Genomic DNA, 24,949 nt, shown 5'->3' with positions numbered 1-24,949 from the left:
GAATATAAGCTTTTCTCATTTGGAATTCCCTCATATCTACAATTACTGTACATGACTGTTTCAGAACCCATTGCTGCCTGGGTGGAGTATTTCTTCTGGACCCCATTGTAACCAAAACACATGCTCACTCTAACGCCGTATATTTACATATTATACATACACTGGTCAGCCACATCAGATTCATCCGGCAGACGTCAAGAGAATTACTCCAGAGAACATTTCCACTGCTCTACAGTCCAGTGGTGACGATCTTTCAACCACCGTAGCCGACGCTTGGCATTGCAGATAGCAATCGTTGGCTAGCTCGGCCATGGAAACCCATTTCATGAAGCTCCAGGCGCTGTAGAGAGCTACAGAGTACAGGCATTCTTATTTTTTCTTCAGACACACATCAGCACTTGGCGGAGCTGTGGTTACTCCTAGACGCTTCCATTTCACAATTACGACACTTACCAGGAAAGAGGCAGATCAGAGCAGAAATGTCACAAACCAATGTGTGGCAAAGGTGGCATATGTGCAATGTTTCGTCCCTCTCACCTTGCACAGAGCCCTATCTTCACTGCAACTCTCACTTTAAGTCAATGGTAGGCCGTTTATGTTTAATCATAGATAAAACTACAAAAACTGGGCCAGCCCACCATGGAGAAATATATGCAGCCCCAAGTACTCTAAGGGTTAAATGGCATTAGAGACTCATCAATACATGTCTTCTGCTCTGGAGGGGTTTACATTTCTAAAAAACATTTTAGGCAATTGATTCAAAATTTGCATTATTCTGTACAGCCTCGTCATGCAGAGGGTTACTTTTTAGGAGGACAAACTAGAAGTTTAGCCCTTGTCACAAGAACAGAAGTTTGTTCTGGCAGGTGAGTGTTGTGAGATCTGGTTGTCCGTGTATTTGGGCTTCTCTTTTCCCTTTTAAGAGTTAAAAAGCATTTTTTTTTTTCTTTACAGATGCCAAATATGTTCTTTGTATGCTTATTACACATGCCACTTATATCTCAACAGTGTCTCCTCGTGACAACGTATTGACAATCTCATTTGTGATGTTGACAAGGTGAATTCCGGTGGTATTTTTCCACGTGTGTTTTATGTCACAATATAAAACTGCAAAATCAAGAATTAAAGAAAAAAAAAAAAAAAGGTCAGGGAAGGATGCGGGCATGGGACATGGTGTTTTTAATGCTGTTTTTTTTAACCTAAATCTACACAGCAAGACAGATGCCTAATGTTAAATCCAGAAATTTGAGGGGATCTGCTACACGTTGACACAGGACAGACATTTACATGGTGATGAGGGTAAAAGACTAAGCTTTCATGATAGAACTGTTCCAATTTAATGATTAAAAGCAAATACAAGATGGGTAAAACTCAGGATAAATAGAACTAGCTACCTCTGAATCTGAGATTTGTATCTCGCGTTGTACAAAAGCATGTTAAACATTGTGGGATTACTTATCATAAGCAGTTATTGTGTTGAATGCTTTGTTATTCACAAACCGGTTTGTATGCCCCTGGGTGAAGTTGGATGCACCTGGTAACACCTGAAGATCACTGGATCTACATTCAAAATGAGAGATCTTCACGTTTGGTGCAAATCTTTATTTAGGATTTATACATTATTTTTTTTTATTCCAATGTTCATATAATTGTGGTACAAAACCGACGTGCCACAAATCCAGGAAAGCTCTATACAATGAGGACACTTTCAATTTTGTTTCAAAGCCTTTAGCCCCTTAACCATCACACTATTAAGAGCATAATAAAAAATAAGAATGAACCCATCCTTATGAATGATGTTCAAGTGGACATCTTGGTGGAAGGAAAAATATAAAAGGCAATTATTCACAAAAATCAGACTTGATGCGTTTGCCACAACTTTCCTATGTTTCTGCAGTAAATAGCCCCTGAACTACTTTTTCTTTCAACACTTACGGGAATAAAAATAAAAATTTCGTTATGACGCGCATGCTTCAAGGTAGTATAAGCGCGACCATGTAGCCCCTTTTAAACCACTACCATCTCTGATGACAGCACACTATTCACTAGCCACGTACATAGCCAGGAGGTTTGAAGTAGGGTGAATCAGATGGTCCCTTTAGCCAGAAACATTACAAACCATCCATCGCACAGGGCAGCAATGAGCATTTATTGAGTGACATTACCATGGCAACCAAATTTGAAATATGTCTGGTTTTCTAGAAACCTAAACTGCTCAGCTTCAAATTTAAAGAGAAAAATGAGACTGGTCTGAGAATGACGCATTCCTATATTGGCATGACACTTCCCAACACGCTGCCACACAATGTATAACCTTCTCTGCGGGACCATTCATTTTCTGAATAATCTTAAGCAAAAGCACTGGTCTCTAGCTCGCCTATCTGTATGGATATGTATAAGCTGAGATTTAGAAATTAGAAATCATAGGGGTTTTTTTGTTTTTTTTTTACTTTAAACCAATCTCGTGGTTGAGAAATACATTGGCAATTGATATTGTCCGCAAAGAATAAATAGAACTTAGGTGATCTAGCAGGGGTGACACATTAGAAACATCGCAGGTGACATTTAACGTTTAGGACACACTGCTGTAATAGAGGAGGTCATGAGGGTGCCCAAAGCCGGTAAGTTTTGTTTTAAATTTTATTTTGAGTTCAAGTTCTTTTGCCTGGTTGGAACATACGCAACCAAGAAACGCAGTGATCACATATAAACATATTACGGGAATATAAAAGAAAACCGTTCGCACTGCAGCGCCTGGAGGGTAAAAAATACAATAGCTTTGTAGGCCCTGGCAAAATATCACATTTTGTAAACCCCTGCGTTTTTTTTTTTTTAAACGTTTCCTTTTGAACCCCATTTGTGCCGGAGGAGATAAACAGTGAAGTTAACTGCTCCGGCACGGAAGGGGTTACACAGCATATGTGTAAGACCAGACCAGTTCCAACGTTGCTTTGCACACCAAACATTGCCGTAAGCCCCGTAAAGGTTTTCAAGCATTCTGCATCTCTTTGCCAATCTTGTAGCTGAGGATTTTGTTCCAGTCGATCTTGGTGCGGGTTACAGGTAGCTGCCGGCGTAAGGCTTTGAATGTGGTGTCTGACATGGTCTGATAGTTCTCGCTTATGGCAGTCTGTACGAGAAGACACACAAAAAAAAAAAAATCAGAAAGAAATACTTTAACACATTGTTTGATCTTCATAATTACTAGCAAGCTGGCTAGCAGACAGTGTCTGGCGCTGCCTTTTAACCCCTTAAGGACAATGGGTTGTCCTTAAACCCATTAAAAATAATGCATTGTGAGCACGTACATGTAGGGGTTAACATCTTCTGCAGGAATAACAGGATTTTGTTTAAAAGGGGAAACGCCACGTTTTAGTGGCAATATAGCTTAACGTCTTTAACCCCTTCAGGACCGGGATTTTGATACTAACGTGTCGCTAAAGGACCGGAGCTGTTTTTGCTATGTCTTTCTTCAACTGTAATTTCTCTCTTATCAATTAGTGCACCCACACAAATCATATATTGTTTTTTTTTTCAGCACAAGTAGGGCTTTCATTTGAAACCATATTAAGCTGGGTAGTACATTGTTCTGTTTGAAATAAACTGGAAAAGGTGGGGAAAAATGAAAACATTTTTTTACAGTTTTGTATACATACAAATTGTACACACATTGAACCAATAGGAAAAAAAATTCCAAAATATATTCATTAACTTGTCCTGATTTGGAAACCACCCAACATGGCCAGGATTTTCATCTAATTTGACCAGTATAGGGCAAATATTGCAAGGCATGCATCACGTTTTTAAAATGTAATTTTTTTCAAATTTAGCATGGTAGTCTAATAACGGCAATAGTTGTCACAGATACTGATTATCCCCCCAGAATTATATGTTTATGAACAGTAGATAAATCAAGGTGTACAACTAGGGTAATTTTGACACTTTTCAAACAGGGATTTTATTGCCAATTGCTGCCAAATTGAGGTATTTTTATTTGCATATGTTGCTTTAGATTTCATATTATATTTTGTATAGAATATGTGCAACTGCAGAAAAAACACCAAATTGTGTTCACCAACATCCCCTGGCTCCAACAAGGCCTCACATGCATGGTTCATGCATTTTTTGAGGAAGCTATGAGGGCAAAACGGGAACATGCGCATTATGCACGTTTACTGGGCCCATATCCCATTTGGGACCTTTTGGAAGTCCCCCCCACTGTAAATGACCTCGTAAAAGTATATATTTATGAACAGCATCCAAGTCAAGGTGTTCAACTTGGGTAATTTTGACAGTTTTCAGGCATCCATTTCTTCATTGATGCGCCCACTGCGTGGGAGGGATCTCAGGCTCGGGGGCGGGGCTTGGAGTGGCTGTGCTGGTCTGCCCAGACTCCTGGGCAGACAGCAGCAGCAGCGTCCCCGCGATCACCACGATTGTGGTGATGTGGGGGCGGTTTTTGGGGATAACGTACCTGGTACGCCCCGGTCTAGTGGCGACATATGACCAGGAAGTACCAGGTACGTCCCGGTCCTGGAGGGGTTAAGCAATGTTATTGTTTTAGGGATGCAGTATATAGTTAACAGTGCATTTTATTTTTTTATACGTCAGACAAACTGAGATAACTAGTAAAAGTTGGTAAGACCTTTACAAAGTATAAGCTTCTATAGATAGATAGAAGCAGCAATTTAAAAAAGCTGAAAAAAACAAACGAAGAGGGGAAAGAAAAGAACTTAATAGGGAGGAAAAATCATGCAAATAGTGAAAACGGGAAGCAGTTGACTTGCCATTTTGGCTTATTTGAATCGGTTAACATTATTTCGAGGTTTATTTAAGTGAATTGAATTGTAAATGTACACTATGGAAAAGTAGTAAACTTGAATACGTAGCAGACCTTCTACTAACTTTACTGAGTGCTGTGAACGCCCAACGTAGAAATGTATCTTCACATGGAGCAGGGGAAGCTTAGCTCATCACAACAGTGACAATAAAGTCAGGAGCTTAAAACGTTTCATCCTCTGGTTTAATAAATGAATCCTGCTATCGGTTTTCCACAAAAATGATTATGATATGTCAACACAAATTGGTTAATGCTTTCGACTGAAAAGAAAAAAAAAATTCACCTGGTACTCATTTTCAGCTTGTTCTATAATTCTTACAAACTCCTTGGCAGTTTGGGCTTCTCCCTAAGAAAGAATAAAATAAGATACATTGGATTAAAGGTGTGCTTCAGTTTTCAACTAACAGTCTATGAGAAGAAGTGGTGGTGATGGTTACTTGGGTGCCTCCCGGATAGGTGGTGAGGCATCTCATACAATTCAGCGTGGGGGGGGCAGATCTACAACAGTCACTCAACTCGTTACTTTTTACCAGCAGCGGTCCGTATCCGTACCTCCCTAGCATTGTTATCCGTCTCAGAGAGACGCGACGTATCTGCCCATAAAGGTGATGCGCACCGCAAGGGGGTACTGAAGAAGTGACAGACCTCCCTGGTTGGGAGGAGAGCCGTCACCCCGGGTGCAATGCACACCATATGGCCACCTCAGCAGACTCCTGCCTAAAACTTACAACGAGTACATAAAAAGTAGAAAACTTTTCCATAATGCACAATATACATTTGCAGGCAATTTTAAATATGTAAAATCTCATTGAGCAATACATGTCAGGCATGAATCAGCCCCTTCCATGTACGTGAGATCCCATACTTGTGGGTATCCATTAGGCCGCAGCATGCATGTAATTTATCGGCTGCTGGCCTTAAAGTGCCAAGGACGATTTTTATTTACTAGTTGTTTCAGGCACAGGACAGCCATGCTAAACTTATCAATGCCTGCCACCTGCTGATCACAGTATATATTAACATATACTACTACTACTGCTAACGGGAACTAAAATACATATGATCACAGTTTCCAAGCCTTAATAAACTAATACACTTGGCAATTTATATTTTTAATGTGAATCGTGACTGCCATTGCAGAACAATGTACGAGGAGGGTCAGGAGAATTCTCTGCAGGAGTCGCTGTTGTAAGACATATTTGAAATAACTTGCAGAAATCGGTTAACCATATCGCAAAAACCTAAATAACTCTACAAGGCTTTTTTTTATTTTTTATTTTTTGTTTTCACACATCTTTGACGTCCATGTTTTGAATCTCTCTCGCCCGCAGGATAAACCTAACTCCACTAACCTGAGCATGGCCACACTGTTTGCATCCAAAACCGTGGCTTCACTAGCTTATACTTTTTGCTGTAAAAGGTTAATATTTGCTTTACGATACAGGGCCAGAGTCATTTTTGGGTTTTTTTGCAATATTCTGTATCCATATTTCTCTCTAGAATATGCACATAAATTAGAGTTTGTTTTGCTTTTCATGGCCTTTGTGGTTTCACACATTCATATGAAGCACTATTTTTAGGGCTATAATATACAAAAGTGAGCAGAAATTTTAAAAAAATATATATGCATAAAAAAAACAAAAGACTTTTTTTGTCCACAGAATAGAAGCCATTTGAAGAACGAAATCAGTTTCTGTTTACCAATAGTTCACTCATGGTGTTTTTTCCCTTATTTTTACTATATTTTGTTGATGAGCATTTTTTGAATTCTTCAAGATGGTATGAGTTATTCAGGAACAATTGAACACATTTTACAGTTTGGGGTGTTGGAATGTTTATCGCAGCGCTGCAATAGTATTGGGGATACCCTTGGATCTTGTAATTTGGGGGTGCAGTGTTATTGGGGATACCCTTGGATCTTGTAATTAGGGGGCATCACTCTGGTCCCTTTTTAGATATAATTGGCAATATTAAAATTATAATTACGTGATCAGTGGTGCTGGTGGTAACGACAGAACAAATAGTGTCAACATCCTCAATAACCGTTTAATTCTATTCACATTATGTACTCGCTCCAGTTGACAATATGGAAGCCAGGTTATGATCGGTGACGCAGCAGAATTTAACCCAATATGTACCACAAATGTCACGGGACAAGAATAGTTTTATATGACGCACCTAGGACGACACTTATGACTAGTGTTCTAGTTCCTAAACAAGTTAAGAGATGCTGCGCTACAAAGGGAATGTGTATAAGAAGCAATCCAATTTCAAAGCGGTAAAAATTATTCCACTGATTGGTATTGCGAAAGCGTTACTTTGTACACACAAAAATACCGTGTTGTCGACCTGCTGCAGTCAATATTTACTTGTGACGAGCGAATCATGGTTTGTTTGATGTCAGAATGACTGCGTATATCGCATTCCTATTACTCATTATATATCTGTGATTATAATGTGTGTGAAGGCAGCGAATTTCCCAATGTGTAGGATTTTGGTTTTTTCGAGTTGCATTGGCTAGAATACAATGGTTTTAGATAAATAAGGGGGGGGGGGTAAAAGTATGTTTTAGATTGAGATTATAGCATTATAAAATGACTAGCTGGGTTTACCTTATGCTGAAAACAAAGGAAAAAGTGTCACAGAAGAGTGCGCTGGGGTTTACATAGTATAAGAAGGCCAGAGAAGGGCCGAATAAGTTTATAAATTGAAGGCTACTTTAGAAAACGCAATCTGTGTTATGTTACTGACACAAAGCCAAGTTTTGCGCGTGTCTCACATTATATGTTTCTTTGGGGAGGGTCTGATAATATGGATACTCACTGCAATTGTTATGGATTCCTGGACATCTTTGTGGCTGACAAGCTGAACATTGCCATCTTCGTAGTAATGAACCTGTAGAGCAAGAACAGATTAATGCAATAGGGTTTTCCACCATATATATATATCCTCTTCCAGCCATCTGTCTGCTCAGGTTCAATCCACAGGTCTCACTAGAGATAATATACGCTAGAGGGGGCAGACTGCCCTTTTAATAATGGCAGCAGTATTATGCGACATACAAAAAAAAAAAAAAAAAAAAGTATTGTGCCTATGCTAATGCATTTGACAAAGACAAATCCATAGCACTAAAATGCAATATAAAAGTTACTTCATGGAGTTCACGTGTGACGGAAGCCTAGAGCTGTCTCTCTGGGTGGTAGAACTAGCAATACCTGATCAATGTCCTTTAGCAAAGCTCATTTCTCCTTACCCACCATTACAATGCTGCCTGAACTAAAAACTTTGCAATTAACTTATATACTGTCATATAGCTTAGCTGGGGGATGGGGAAAGGGGCAGGTGCATATAGATTGTTTCTGCAGAATCCCCTCATTCATTTTCAAAGGTGGGGAGCAATCTGCTATAATATGCATTAAAGTGTATATGAGGTCTAAGCTTTGTACAATTCATACTTATTTTTTGTATAGATCTAACACATAGGATTAGGAAGAAGAAAAAAAAACACATTTCAGTTACATTCCTTACCTGAATTTTGAGCACTCCAACCAACTGAGCAGTAGACTGCGACACAGTGAATTTCCATTCAGACCGCCAACGGCCGTTCCTACACAAAGAATTTAAAATCTAACGGTAAATCATTCTGCACGCGAGATGTTCAATAGAATTTACTATATAGTATTTTAGACCATATCATGTACTTTACGTATACATACCAAAAGTTCTTCGGTTGAAATTGGTGGCTTTCGATGCACGCAATTATGGTTTGCTGTCCATCTATTGTCTTCCCATAGACCTACGAGAAGATCAACATCATTTAGACAGGGGATCACCGATACACTTATTTTGCAAGGCTAAAACATCTCACTTTTCAACAGCCAATTTAATCAGTTCAGAGCGAGTCTAGAGCATCAGGTCCAAGCCTCAGAGCTGCAACCTGATTAAATCTGCCCCTGGACGTTAGCAATTACTTAGAAACCAGGTAGTAGCAAAAGTCCTTATGTAAAAACAGATGTTTCAAGAAACTCAGTTTAATCTTTAGATGTTAACGCCTATGTTTCATAGAAGGATACTTAACAGTACAAATGCCGTTTGAATAGTGATCTTTCACATAAGCTCTCAATGCTGTGTCGCAGGCATCTCTCCAAGACTTTAAGCTTGTGTCCCCGTCATCTGGGTGAGGGTCGCTGCCTTCTTTTCTCAGGTGGTCAAACTTAAAAGAAATCCTATTTCGCGGATCTAGGAATCTGCCATTGCCAAGGTCTCCATGCTCTGTGATTAGAATCTATCAATGAAACAAAGTGAGGTAGAATAAGGAGATCTTATAGATAAGATGTAGATATCGACAGCATACAGGCAGTAGGTTAGGCTATAATAAACACAAACATTGCAAGTTTCTTCATGGTCTAAACCTGGGGCTTCTCAAGTCTCTACCCCTACATAAAATTGCACATCAAAAATACAGGATGTGTTAACCTGACAAAATATCACAATCCTCTAAATGATTGAGATTTTATGAACTATGTCTCAAAGTTTAATCCAGGACTACAACCAGTACTATACGTCTTATTAAAGAATATAAATAATGTTATAAATTTAAGGATCTTCGAATGGCTGCTTGACTGGCAAAGGCAAACCAGTAATAGGGATAAGGGCCCTTTACTTAACTGCTTTAACACTTCAAAGAGAACAATACAAAAGGGGTTTTTGACTAAACAGAACATTGACAGAAAGGTTTGCAGGAGATTTGTATTTCAGGTGTTTTATTTCATTGTACGTGATAAAGAGCCAACCCCAGTGAGCTTCTCCTGTAAGGAGAGGTTGGTTGGGCTATGTAATGTAGAGTTTAACCCCTTAATGACAAAGCTCGTACACGTACGGGATCAAAATACATTGTTTTCAATGGGTTTAGGGACTGCCCATTGTCCTTAAGGGGTTAAAGAGCGAAAATTCTTCAAAAAGTCAACGTACACATTGCTAGTGTAATGAATAGTAAAGCCGGAGTTGAAACCACAACTCTCCACCAAACGCTCCTGTCAGCTCTTCCATTAGCTAATACAGCAATACTTAGAGATGTAAACCACTAATGGGCATCCTTGGAAACCTTGACACTTATATAACCCTTCCGTGCCTTGTAAAGTATTTCTACATAAAAAGCAAAAAAAGTGAAGAAAAAAAATATAAAAAAAAATTGTGTGCCAACCCACAAAGATGTGCTTGAAAATGAAATACTATTATGCATATGACATGCCAACAAAGGAGGGGGCAGGCAGGAGGCTAAATTATTTTGACTGAACCAACAGAGCATTAAACATAAATGCCACGCTTCATTTCTCAGAAATACCGCAGCACCGCTGTCACAAAGCTACTTCCGTTTGTCTTGTATACATTAAACCAATATTATATTGTTATTTACAGTAGCATCCAAGAGGTATACAAATGTTACTATATGGATACCAAAAGGACCAAGATAGAGCTGTGAGGTAGAGGACTGCATTGTGATGCGGGTCCCGCCAAAAAACTTGCAGGCGGTCTTGCGGGCAGTCAGACACTGTACCGGCGGGACCCGGTAATCCTGCACAGTCCCGCAAGGCTGCCTTCGCGCTGCTCCCTTACAATGTCTCTTCTCTTGTTCGGTCCAGGAACACTGCAGAGTCACGTGATTTTACGTCACCTCCCATGACTCTTCTGGGTTCCTGGGAGGAACAAAAGAAGAGACGCTGTGAGGGAGCAACGCGAAGGCAGCCTTGCGGGACTGCACGGCATTACCGGGACCCGCAGGTACATTGTCTACATCCTTTTTTTCTATGTTAGACAACTAAAGGTTATCTCCTCCTATACATTATCTTCTCTTGGACTAATAGAGCTATATATATTTTCATTTTCAAGAGGACCAAAGACAACAGCAAAGACATATGCTCAGAAACGAGACGTTTCAGTGCATAGAGGCTAATGGCACAAAAGCTGGCAGAAGGAATACTGCCGAAACCATTAAAAGCAGAGGTGGCTGAATACTGCAAGACAGACGAGATTGAAGTAAGTCTCTTACGGGGTCATCATAACCGTCGATCTTGACGGGAGTAAATTGATCCATGTTGTACTGGGCAAATGCGCTGTTGAGAAACAAAAAAGTGCCAAATGTTACTTTTTCGGAAAATACAACACTATTTCATGTATTATTACTTAAGGGGAAAAAAAGGAATCCAGAGCTACGCTCACCAGAGAGTCAAAGGCCGAGTTCACTCCACTTTTAAAGAAACAGTTATATCAGGTTTTTTCAGGTATGGTTAAGCGGCGATGGAGGGCTGTCATGGGCCACTTGGTTATACATGTGTAATTACCGTATCCTGTCATTCATCTCCTGTATACTGATTCATGTCTTTTGGTGGATTGTCTCTATGGTCTCAATTTGTAATGCTTTGTGTGACAATGAACAAAAAAAAGTTCAAGCATAATGTAACTAAAAGCAAAAACAGGTCCCTAGTAAAATATAGCAACTATAAGTTCATATGCACCTTTCTTATTTCTACTTAGCTCTTGATATAGAAACTGTTATGCGCCAAAGTGTACAGACAGCACTTTTTAGCAAAGTAAGGTGACAAGGTTACTAACAAAGGAACATGTGTGAGAGAGTGTGCCCGTCCGGCCAGCCAGGCAGACAGCTGAGCGTTTGGTGTATTCCTACACTATATATTCTCTATATTGTCTCAGTTGAAGGAGGGGATCTAGTAGCCCTAGCTTATGGGAATCTTTACTGCCACTTGTTAATGTTTTTGTGTCCAACACTAGTCCATGGGGGATGCAAACAAAGCAGGAATTCGGTAGGACACTGCTTCAAACACAACCATTTTATCACTTCCAACTGTGAAGAATTGGGTAGAGTGGTAAAGCACACCGCCACTGGACTCTGGAGTGATGAATCCCACTTCACTATATGGAAGTCTGATGAAGTAATCTGTATTTGGAGGATGCCAGGAGAGCACTACCTACCAGATTGCATGGCACCTACTGTAATGTTTGGTGCAGGAGGGATAACGGTCTGGGGCTGCTTTGAGGGATTGGGCCTGGACCCTTATTCCCAGTGAAAGGTAATGTTAATGCTACAGAATGCAAACAACTTTTAGACACGTTTTATGATTCCAACTTTGTGGCAACAGTTTGCACAAAGCTAGGTCCATAAAGACATAGTTTGATGAGCTCGGTGCGGAGGAACTCGAGTGGCCTACATAGAGCCATGACCTCAACAACATTGAACACCTTTGGGATGACTGTGGAGTCAGACTCTCTCATCCAACGTCAGTACCTGACCTAACAAATGCTCTGTGGGAATGTGCGCCCACTCAGCCAACACACTCCAAAATCTTTTGGGAAGCCTTCCCAGAAGAGTGGAGGCTTTCATAGCTGCAAGAGTGGGGGCAACTCCCTATTTAGGACCATGCTATGCTGTAGAAATAAGAGGTCCAACAAGCTTATATAGGTGTGATGGTCAGGTGTCCATCATTTTTTTTTTTTTTTTTTTGGAAGCCCGAGGTGCGTGCTCCTTTGGTGCCGCATTCTGTGCACAAGGCAGCAGAAGCCAGACTACGATACCGAGTTCCCTCACGGAGAACTCGGACAAATTCCAACCCCCCCCATGGGAGGGTCGGATCTTGAGTCTCACCCCGAAGAGTGAGACTCCTTGCTGGTTTTGTAGAGATAGGAAGGGGCCAGAAGGCTCCCAATCCTCCTCCAGCAAAGTCCAGGCTTCACTGCCTCTTAAAAAGAAAACAGTGTCCAAAAACGTGGGTACAAAATCGTGTGCCAAGAGTAGTGAGGGCCAATCCGTGAATTTAGCAACCGTGAATTCAAAAGGGGGGCAAATTAATTGGCACTCGTGAAAACGAAGTGTATTATATAAATAAAGAAAAATAATTTAGGGGTAGGCCATTGCCTTTGGTCATAAGGTGTACTTGCAGTGCTTAAGCAGTTATACAACATAGTAAGGATCCCAAGAATAAAAGACTTACTGTGCTGCGCCCTCCCTGAGCAGGTTGTCATTGTTAAGGAGTAGCCGGACGTCTGTAATACAAAACACAAAACAGAAAGGGTAAAGTTAAGAATATGTCACCTGGAGAAGTTTATGAACGACTCAGTTTGTGGTTGTGTAAATACCAGTGTGCAATAGACTGTAGGAAGACCTCTGTCCAGACTTGTGCTTGGTCACACAATGCAACAAAGAAAGCACTGAAACACAGTGTATTCTGAAAACAATATCCATTACCCTGTGATACTGAACTGCCCATACAATGTGACTTAAGGAAAAAAGCATAATTTCAGTGCTTTAAAAGTGAAAGGTTGAGGACCCCTTTGGCAAGTAATGTTGGGCAGAAACCTAAAATCACCGTATTTGCCCAATTATAAGATGCCCCCCTAAATTTGAATATGAATTTAGAAAAAAAAAAAGAAAGCCTGACTATAAAACAACCCTATAAGAAAAGTTTTCTTAGTAAATATTAATTCACATGTAAACTATTTTTCATATTTAATAAAAACTATGATTGAGAAAAATGCATTCTTTGTTTTTATTTCCTTTTATTTGCCAACCTGCCCCCCCCCAGGTATGCACATCTGCCCCTCGGCTTGCTACTCTGCCCCCCAGATATGCCTTATAGCCCCCTGTATGCCACTCTGCCCCCCTTGATATGCCTTAACTCCTATATGCCACTCTGCCTTATACCCCCTATTTGTCAATCTGCCCCGATATGCCCCCCCCCCTTACCGATGCATCCCTAGACTTGTCCCTCGTACGCCAGACTCCCTGGTGTCAAGTGGGGGCAGCCGGTGGAGGCAACCTCCACCAGGGCTTCTATGACTGAGCAACAGAAGGTCACGTCACAGGGGTGCTCTGTCACACAAGCCCCAGTAGCAGGGGAGGGTGTCTGCGCGCATTTTATAGACGTCCACCGGCTGCCAGAGAGGAAGATCCAGGTGCCCTTCGGGGGATCTGGATCTTAGTCTTGTTGTCAGACCTCTATTTGAGGTCTGATTATAAGATGACTTCATATATAAGAAGAGGGGTATTTTTCAGAGTACTTGCTCTGAAAAAAAAACTCTCATTTTATAATCTAGCAACTACGGTAGCTTTCCAGAAAATGAAAACTACCGTATTTGCTCAATTATAAGACGACCCCCCAAAATCTGAATATTAATTTATGAAAAAAAAGAAAAAGCCTGAATATAAGATGACCCTATAGGAAAAAAGTGTTACCAGTAAATGTTAATTCATGTAAACCATGAACATTTTTTTTTAAATAAAAGCTATGATTGAGAAAAATATTTTGTTTTTATTTCCTTTTTTTTTTTCAACCTGCCCCCCCAGTTATGCACATCTGCCCCCTATGTGCCACTCTGCCTCCAGAATTGCCTTATACCCCTATATGCCACTCTGGCATTTAAGGGGTTAAAAGGCATATTATGGGGCAGAGCGGCATATAGGGAGGTATAAGGCATTTCAAGAGGCAGAGTGGCGTATAGAGGGTTAAAAGGCATTTCTGAAATCCATCCGTCAGGCACACATATAGGGTACCGCTTTCTTAAAAAGACAGTTTACACAGTATGCGTATTACTCTGCGAGTACTTTGTTTTTGAACAATTCATAGTGGATATAGCACTTAAAGGCAGAAGCTGTGTAAAGCAGCAAGTCAGTGGCAGGGAAGTGCTCCTAATTAAATCAATAAGAGCTCTTTCCGCGTATGCACATGGGATATAAATAGACGCCTGCCCTCAGCATTTGCCAACCCATCACTTGCATGGAGATGTTTATCGCTGAAGCTTACAATGAGAACACTAACTTTAAAGGGAGCTCTCCACCGTCACATGCATTGGAGGCATGTAATAAGCCACACACAAGCTGCAAGAATACCGCAAGTCATTCATAAATGCGCGTACACACACACACACGCATATATTTATAATCACATACAGACAATATGTAGTTTCTGTGACATGTGATGCCTGCTTGCACTTACCATTAAAGACTTCGTTGAACTCTCCTGGGGGCGCATGGGTGATGAATTTTGCCGCAATGCGCACCTGCAGAAATACAAACAGGGGTATTTTGGTTGTTTTGTTTTTAAAGATCATTTCTTTCAGAGGGGTGGGGAGCGATCACCAAAACCATTTAAACATGTTTAACACCGATGCCTCTAAGGCTTTCATGGCTTGTAGAAACAAACGCTTGTGGTTAGAGATGCCATCGGGTTTATACACGCAGCATTCGAGGTGCAGCAGTGAAAATAGGTCAATGTTTCCATTGGGCTTGCTCTCTATTCAGAACTATTGCCCTGGAACGTCTCTTTATACATAACCTTATGGTTTGCAATCATACGATGCATACCAAGAAGCCGCAACCAAGTTAGGTCGTAGAAAGTAGACTTGTTACGAATACACCATAAATATTGAAAATGATGGTTGAAAATGATTTTTATGGCTTGTATGGCTAAAATGTTTGCCTCTGAATTCTCTCTGCATCATAAATTCTACCTCTGAGAAAAGCCAGCCAAAATAACACGGCTACAGGTCCGCAGACAAAGGAAAAGTATTAGGACCCTAATGAAATAAAAGGCCCTTTTCGTTAAAGTATAAATATATACGGCACTGTATTTACATGTACGGGCTCAAAACGCATTGTTTTCAATGGGTTTAGGGACCGCCCAAGGGGTTAATTTTGACCCATAGGAAAATATAAGGTGCTTCAATGGGACCCTCCGGGATCCGAGCTCAGAGACGCGTTGCATGGATTCGATACGCATTTTAGCGAACGTCCCTAAAGTGAAAATTGCCATCTCTGGAGTATTTTCGGAAGAACTCGCCCATTAGTGAATTTGATGCACGTCTCTTTATGGACTAAGAACGCTAGCCAAAGTCTGACTGGCATTAACGAGTATTTAAATTGTGATTACACATGAATGTTCCGACACGGAGGACGTCCAGGAAAAATGATATGTAAAGACAAAAGGAATATTGTAAGGAGTAGCTTCTTAAACAAAAGAAAAAAAACAAAAAACAAAACATATCTTAAGTATTCTAGGGAAGGGAGAATGGTGACCTCCCATTACAGAACGTGGCATCCTGTTTGTGAGACATGGCCAAGAGTTGTGTTTCAGCTTCTTGACATCAATATACATATCATTATAAAAAGCCCAGCCCCAGTCAGCTGCAGAAAGCGCTTGGTTGACCATGTATAACGTACAGTAAAATCAATAAGATTTCTCCAACGTATTGACACCCGTTGAATTATATTAAACAGAAAGGCCAAAGAAACTGGCCCTGCATAATACATGAGCATTCACCTACCACAATCCTCTGGAACTCTTCTATCCTTTGTCTGGAACCTAGAAGCCTCAGACTGGAGCTCTTAACACCGCAGAAACTAGGTTGCTCACAATGTAGGGTTCAATGACAATATGTAAATACCGAGACTGCAAAATGGCCCTCGCAACCGCACGCGAGACAGGAACTGTGAGCGGAGGATGCCACCAGCCCGAATTCCAGGCGGGAAGCAGGAGGTAAGGACAGTCATGGAAAACCTGTTGGAGTTTCCCCAATACAAGACTAAGGTCTTAGTTCTCAAAGAAGGTCAACCAGGTCAACATGTTTCTATGCGAATGTAAGAGCTGCTTGTCCTCTCCATCTGTAACAATCTGGCAGACTAGATACAAACCCTGAACCCAGTCCAGAAAAAACACTAATGCATACGATGGCCTTTTACATTTTCACGCTCCCTCTTACAAATGCATGGTTGGAGTCTGTAGTAACCCCCTATTTTCCTGTGTAGGAGATGAGTTTGGCTGAAACCAATCGGAGGCACTTTCCTCACACTGATTCAGCAACCACTCCGCAGCACGATGGAGGAGGTGGATAGCTGCAGAGTGATTTTCTGATGTAAAGCATATATATCAAAAGGACCCAACACTGTATTTTATTTTGCATTCTTTTTGTAAGGCAGTAAATAGTCCCTTCAAACGTGTATTCCTCATGTCCTTGTGAGCACACGCACGTGCGACGGATTTCAACAAGATCTTTCTAAATGAAATACTTTTTATGTTCTAGATTTTTGCCACAAACCTGCAACAGTGAGATCTTGGTTCCGTATTTAAAAATCATAGCCTGAAAGCTTGTAGAATAAATGTTAAATTTAGCAGCACAGACTTACTTCAGTCTTTTCGGCGACCACACGGAGATATCTGTATTTAAACAGAATTTGCATTCGAGGTAACCCAAGTAGCCGTCTTGCTTGCATTCCCTCCTGCCCTAAATGGACCCAAACCACGGCCCAGGCTTTTCTTAGCACCACACGCCAGGGTTAGCATGTAAGCGGTAGCAGTGGGGGGTAAAAAGGCAGAGCCTGAGTAACACCAGAATTTATGCCTCTAAGCAAGGCTCCAGATGACATTTCGTTAAACAGCCTGCCCACAGAAGAACCATAATAACTCTTTCATCTCAAGAGGAGCTTCATACAGTGAGAGCTTCTCAAGCTTTCAATATTTCAGTAAACAGATCTTCCAAGTGTTGTTGATCGATTATTAATCATAAAAACTAATATTCCAGAAATAGTTGACTCTTCCTGAGACAGAGATAAAATATAGAAGTTTTCATTCTGTTCAGGAGCCATATATTAAATATTCAGTCAATAATAATCAACTTGTGATGAGTACACAGAAAATTTGGCATATAAAGTTGTAGTTTACATAATATTACTATTTCCACTTACTCATACAAACAGTTCTGCCTCGGTCTGGTGTTCTGGTTTGTCAAACTTTTGAATTACAGAATTTAACACATTTATACCCAATTGCAGAAGCATTACCCTTTGGTGGCTGAACAGACAATCCCTTAACAGAACAAATTCTTTAACCAGGTAAAACGTGGCTTCATTGGCAATTTGTTTATTGACGTCATAAACCTATAAACAGAAACGTGGACAATGTCTTGAAACCCAACAATGTCATTTGTCAAAGCAAAAAATCTGAGTGAAACGCCAGATTAGATAGACATCCACTTAATGCTTCTTCTCCAGGCTGAGGGTTGATGTGGTGAAGGCATTGTGAGTGCAAGCTTGGAACAGGACATGGAGAATGTCAAGAAGTCCTGCATGATGAAGAAGCCTCCTTCTACTTGCAGTTTAGGTTCAGATTCTGTCATTGATGGGAATACAAACACTTTAAGGCGGTGAATGTTTCAACTTCTGCAGCTTTAAGGAAAGTTGACAAGAGTTGGAACTGTAAAATGTAGATCTTAAATCCCAGGCACTGCTCATGATGCAAATGTATGCCATCATTCAGTTCTGAAGGACATGACCACCTTTACAATCACGAGGAGCCAACTAAGACAGGTAGCCGATAAACCTCAGACACCTCTGTTAAACCTCAAATGGACCATAGTGCCGATATAACTATATATATTTTACAGGGCCAACCAAAGAATGTTGGGGTCTGCCTGTTATAATGCATGGTTTAGTCAGTTAGCTAAGCTACCAGTTTGGCGAGTATACTTAGCGACGGCTTCAGCAGTTAACCTCTCAATGCTTACAGACTTACTATGTATCTAGATTTGTAAACGGGAGATGCACCAATCAGCCATAACATTAGGACCACCTGCCTATTATTGTGTAGGACCCCCTATTGCTGCCCGAACAGCCCTTGTTAGATGTTTTAGCTTAAGCATTAGCTACCCTGGTGCACTAAAATTAAAGAGGTTTTCCCCTCCGCTTTCTGTCCAGTCTTCCATTATACTTTCTTCCTTATCAAGTGCTTCTCATATTATCCTCATCATAAGCCGATTCTAATCCATGCTTAAGCATTTAGCTCTCTCACCCAGCACAAAATAAACAGCTAAAAAGTAGCTCTATGCAGGCTGTAACTAAACTTCTATTCGAGTCTTTCCTATAAAATGGGGGAAAAACCCTATAATCTTTAAACAAATATTGGCACCACACCATGGTAGCCATAACAGCTAAGACGTGACAAGTCTTCATAAAGTATCAGACTGTGTGTTATGCAAGGTTTAAGCTCTGTGTATTCAGAACACTGGAAGGGTCGCTCGTGGCGAAATATGTCCCCGACACCTTCCTCCTGCATGCACTTGCTTGCCAACATGACAGCGAAGCTGTGCTGATGCCCTCTACAAGCATAATGCCCGATTCAGCATAGCCAACGCTACACAGTAGTAGAAGAGGAACACATTCACTAGGTTTGCTATAGTTGGTTAGTAAGTTAGGTTAAAATAAAAGTCCATCAAGTGCAACCATTTTACCTATCCTTCCTGCTTTTGATCCAAGAGGCAGCAAAAAAAATAAAGCTTTTTTCATATTTTCTTACTTAAAAAGTGAGAGAATAACCATCTTGACTCCAAAAGGCAATCAGATTTCCCCTTGGATCAAGAACCTCTAAAATATTATTCAAATTGTTAAAGCCCTGTATGCTCTGCTTATCCAGGCCTTTTTAGAAGGCACCCATTGTATTTGATGGCCCCACATCGCTTGGCAGTGAATTCCATACCTTCACTGCCCTCACTGTGAAGAATCCCTTCCTCTGTTGTCTATGAAACCTGCGCTCTTCCAGTCTCAGAAGAAGACCTCCCTGTCAATGGAGAGCTCTTTATATTGGCCCATCACATCGTTATGCAACGTTATTTCTCCTCTAAGATGCTTTTAGCGTATATATAGATCAGAACCAAGCTCTTCCAATCCCCTTATTATTTTTGCTCCTCCCCCAGGATTTCGGCGCAACAACAATGTTAAGGAAATAACGCCGTTACGCAACCCTGTCTATGAAGACACACGACATCTGGGCATGGCTGCAGCAGATGTGCCGGGCGATGCGTGCGCACGGCTCCGAGCCTAGCTTTCTTTCACACTTCCTGCCGTTTCTTTTACCATTTCAGGCAATATTGCTGAAATTTGCTGAACATGCTTCCTCCGGCTGCCCTGCTGTGAGCGTTAACTCTTTCTATGCCCCACCATACCCACAGGCTAAGTACAGAAGAAATAAAAATGTATAGTTATAGATCATAATTAGAAACGGTCTAACGGGACCACTTGGTTTAATCAGTTTAGTGCAGTTAGGTCCCAAAAAACAGACGCAAGTATAAACTACTAAACCTTTATTCATTGTGCGTTTTCTTATCCCAGAAACAAATCCTTGAATAATATTCAGCTGAAGGACATATTCTTATGGGTTGTAGGAATGACATTTTAATAGTAACAGCTTATTAAAAGTTGAATTTATATTAAGACTACAAGGAGACATTTATTATCCTTTACTTATATAGAGCAAACGATATTCAAAGGGTATGAAAAAACCTAGACACAAGGCCAGGGTGGAATGTGGTGTGCATAGTTCTACAAGAATGCGGCTTATAAAAACTCCATCTGGCTAGTAACATTTACTGGGGTGTGTCTAGCTTGTGTGCACAATGGAACAATGGACGGACACACAAAACAGAAGATGAAGCGTGTGTATAACATTACATATACCAACAAACTCATTAATGGTTTCAGCACATATACACCTTTCGAAGGCCAAAGAACAACTGGAAATAAAGATAACATCATATCTATTATCTAAAGGGAGAAACCACATAACCAAATAGTTTAATAATATAAAAAGGTTTCCTTATACGAACTGTGCAAAAAAAAAATAAATAAAAAAAATCAGATTTATGCCGAAATCATATGAAACACTAGGCATTGCGCAGCTGTCTGGGGACAGAGATGCACTGTGGGACATGTTGGTTGGAGAAGTTGGGGAGCCCCGTGGTTTCTAGTTACCCCCCCCCCCCGGAGCACAGACAGGTCCTGCACCAGATCATCACACAAGCGGCTCTCAAGACCTAGTTTTTGAGCTCAAGAGACAACCTACTTTACCAATTAAATGTATTAAATACATAAGCAGATGAAAACCTAGTTCTACGTTTGACAAGGAAAGATGAGCAATAAAGCTAAGGGACTTCCCAAGAGGTGAGAGTTTTTACCCTGCAATCTTCGTCTTCCTTTAACTTTATCCATCAGACTCCGGCCTAAAGCAACCATTTAAAAAGCAGATCACACGGAATCATGGCACTGGGTGTGAACGCCACCAACCCTACTCAGACAAAAGTAGGAGCTGACAACTGTCCTGTAATTTAGGCGCCAATTTGAGACAATGTGCCCCTATTACTATAGTTTTCAGCCTCACAGACATCGAAAGTAAAGCTTGCACAGTTACTTTAAGTATCTTATCTATTCATGCTCACTTCCCGCATGGTGGCTTCATCTTGCCCTGCCGGACAGCAGCCTTAACATGCCGTCAGTCTCGCGCCTGACAGTGTAGGACACGGCTGGCTGCCTGTACGGTCGGCGACCAGTTCTGCCCACCAGGACACGCTGCAAGAAGAGCGAGCACTGAAGTTTTGCTTTACACTGTGTGCTTATATCCTTATGCTAACATATGCTCCACACCCATTGTTTAGTGCCATGCCAAGGACTGCTTGGTCAAATCTACGGTAATAACACATGAGGCAAGTGTTAGAAGAAAAATAATATTTCTGGTTTAATATTGATCACTGTAGGTGAATCACTTCCTGGCTTCAAAGTTCTGCGAACACCGCGTACAACCATACACCTGAACTACTCAGGGCTGGAAATTCATGATATTCGACGTAAGGATCTACATTTTTGGGGGCAGGAAGTCCCTCTCCATTTGCCAGCCGTTAAAAAGAAGCTTTTTCTCTCCAACCTTTTGAGCTTGAGAGGTACATATACTTAATGAAGCTTTGGTGACACTGGCGCATGTTTAACTATTTCTGGTGTGCATTTTGTTCTCTTTTTCCGGAGCTGCCGTGTAAAACAGTAGAAAGTCTCTGTACCCAGCTGACGCAGGAACAGGATAATATTTCCTTAAACTATTGTAGGGCGCACTGGATGTGTCTGGACGTTCCTCGAGTGTCAAAGGGGCATACCTGCCATCCTATGCACCTTAATGTAAACAGCAGCTGACTACTCATTTAAATGTTCTCAAGCGCATGAAGGGATCCATCAGGATATCTCTATTTATCTGCCGTCTTTCCATGCCAAGTTCTTTAGCTTGCAGGAAATGCGTTCAGAGAGACATCTCCTGCTTACCTCTGTGCATGCGCGATATACTCGGCGCTGGCTCGTGCTTAAGTTCCAGTGAGTCTACTGGGAACCCTTTGCTTGCATGTGCAGAACGCATGTCCAGGGACTTCAATGGAAGGACTTTCCTGCCACTGCCGCGTCTTGTAGTCCAACGTGGGGCGAAATCGGGACAGCAACCGCCAGCCTCTCAAAAAGGTAAGTTATTTTATTTCAGTAAACGATGAATATTAAATTACTAACAAGGACTAATAAACCAGAAAAATAATGGGTTAGAGAAGAACACACACACACACACACACTGAACACTAAGTAACTGCAACTGTGTCAATTTCAGCATGTTGGAACACAACCATGTACTTTTGGGTAGTTAAATATCAGCAGATGTGAAAATAACTTGGTTCCTAGCAAAGTGATCTAAGTACAACACGCCAAAATTCAAACCAAAAAACCCCAAACATTCTTGCTTCATGTGCCATTAAACCCGTACACAAAACCCATGTGGTGTTCTTCATTAACAACCAAGAACAACATCTTATTTATTTTTTTTTAACATAAAAAACTAATAAGAAGCAAGAGCATTTGTCAACGGGAACTCATTACTCCGGTCGATGCCGTCTTCTGCGAATGCAAAGAATTCCGGCATTTTCTTTTTGTTGAAACGTGCACATTCTTGCATTTCTCATACAGGAAATAGAGAATTACTGAATTCTTCCTGTTCGAGAGCGGGCATCCACCGGGCCGAGGAGCTTTTCATTAGGACGTATGGGTTCAAGTGACACTAATAGAGGGGACAGAGTCTTCTACAAGGAACCCGCGTCTGCGAAAAGGCTCGAGGCGGTAACATTTAGGAAGGTGTCTGACGCACTGCCCTGATGCTGTCTGCTTTAGTTTGAGATTACTGGTGACCTGGGCAGAAGTCTACATTGTCTACTGGATAGAGTGATCCTTAGCGAACCTAGAATGCAGCATACGCTAAATAGTGACAATCATTCACTAGGATATCACAACCTTGCAATATTAGCATAGTGAACAGTGGTTCTGGTGGGACCATGGGACCCAGGAGGCACTCCGGCAGGGAGGCCAAGCATGGGCAGATCCAGGGGGGGCAATTGCCGCCACCCCCCTTCCAAAGAAAGCTGAAAGCATGCTATACAAGTAGGAATGAAGTGGTAAGTCCCGAGTCCTGAGCTTACCTCTTATGGCTCTAGTTTTAAGAAGAAGGCGAGTTAAGTGGGGTCATGTAACGTTGCGTTGCGTGACCCTGCTGGAGCAGCATGAAAGGTAAGCTGAAGACAGGGTAAGAGGTGCGTGTGTCTGGGTTTGGGCATGGGGGGGGGGGGGGGCTCAGCCTTTCATCCTTGAGCCTAGGCAGCACAACATCCCAGGCAGGCACTGATAGCGAGCGATTAACAATTCCAACCAGAAAAACTGCAATCAATAAGCAGGTAACGAGCGTAAAAAGAAAGAAACTCTGCTTAAGTCTGATATTTGATATGAGTTTTAAATACGAAACACGATTGTGGCTTTAGTATTATTTTGCTTCTAGGAGGGAAAACAAATATTTGAGAAAAAAGGGATTTAACAGGATGCGGAAAAAGTGCTACATTATGCAAGTTATCTGCCAAACTAGTTCTGGAGAATAAGTCCTCATGAGGATGACACGAGGCACCAACGCATTTAATACGAGCCTCGTCTCTCCTGTACCTTTCAAAGCTATTGCAGGACAAAAAAAAATTAGCAGTATTAGTTTAGAATTTTTATTTTTTCTGCAGATTCACAGGGTCCAAAAATCTGGCACGTACGACGGAGGTGCAGTTTTGGGTTTTTTTGCAGAAAATAAATGTCGTGCATATTTACGATCATTTAGACTTATAGGGTCTGACATGATGGACTGACAGCTGTACTGCAGATTAGATCTCGCTTGGGAAACCTGACAACTTTTTTTTTTTCTTTGCCAGCTACGCCATGCGCCTAGCGGTCTCCGTGTAGGTAGTTATATTGAAGAGGGGCATGCAGACGTAAGCCACATAGAGATCCAAGATTCTTTCGCTGACCCCTGTTCTATAATTAGAGGAAACCCAAGGAGTGGATCCATCGAAACACTGTACAGTCAAAAAAGCGAACATGTACTTTGCCGCAATACAGTGAGCCCTGATCTCAAAGATTACAAGAGGCAAGCCGGTGCTTGCTACAAGAACTCCCATTACCTCCAGACCAAGTTCACTTAACACATCATGGACAGGACCACCAACTGTCAGAACTACTCGGATGACTTGTTGCCATCCAACACTTGTTCAAAAATAATATATATATATATATATATATATATATATATACACACAAACCCACCATATATATATATGATCAGGTGCTTCATACAGGTAATCTTGCACAGTTATGTTGCCTTACACAAACAAAACATAGAACAGCCTTTAAGTTATATATATATATATATATATCACAGAACCCCAGCTGGGACTTGTCATCTATTAAGGATGCACCCCTGCCTACAGTGTTCAATCAGTTCCCTAAGCCCGGCTTTTACGAGCTGGCTAACAGCCCTTTCCCTGCTACTAACCCTGGCCGCAAACATCAAAGACAGGTAAATTAGATCCAGGCTCACTGACAGGCCTTGCCCTCGTTACCTAAAAGATAGCCACGAATAGGCTCTGCACCGGCCCTACAGTCACAATCGCTATTCACGCTCAAGTAGGTGCTGCGAGCGATGGGAGTTGGACGCTACGAAACGGAATGCCGGAGGTGGCGCGGAGAGCTGTCACTAACAAAGCAGGCGAAGGGTTAAACGCGGAAGAAGTAAACAATAATGGAGACTGTAAAAACCGACAAGGTTACCCAGGTTCGGTCACACACTCCAATGAGCAAATGGTGCATGAGGGGGCAAAACACTGGCGTTTCAGGAACGGTGGAGTATTTACCTTCTCCTCATCAGACACCCGATCCTCGTAGTCAGCCAT

At 41.4% G+C, this 24,949-nt stretch overlaps 1 protein-coding gene across 1 annotated transcript; it reads right to left on the bottom strand.

Annotated features, from left to right (window-relative positions):
- Nucleotides 1-2,989: 2,989 nt before the first annotated feature.
- Nucleotides 2,990-24,949, bottom strand: LOC149298354 (F-actin-capping protein subunit alpha-1). The gene is made up of 11 exons (XM_089487506.1): nucleotides 24,911-24,949; nucleotides 17,688-17,783; nucleotides 14,848-14,911; nucleotides 12,847-12,898; nucleotides 10,890-10,953; nucleotides 8,919-9,125; nucleotides 8,557-8,636; nucleotides 8,369-8,447; nucleotides 7,664-7,735; nucleotides 5,124-5,186; nucleotides 2,990-3,130 (listed from the first exon to the last, which is right to left on the bottom strand). The coding sequence occupies exons 1-11, from the start codon at nucleotides 24,947-24,949 to the stop codon at nucleotides 2,990-2,992; spliced, it is 957 nt and encodes a 318-aa protein (XP_089343632.1).

This window comes from Sceloporus occidentalis, unplaced genomic scaffold (assembly GCF_023333645.1).
Source record: "Sceloporus occidentalis isolate IW3139 unplaced genomic scaffold, rSceOcc1.0.p SCAF_33, whole genome shotgun sequence".
Lineage (NCBI taxonomy): Eukaryota > Metazoa > Chordata > Lepidosauria > Squamata > Phrynosomatidae > Sceloporus > Sceloporus occidentalis.
This window is presented reverse-complemented; position numbering and strand designations above follow the sequence as displayed.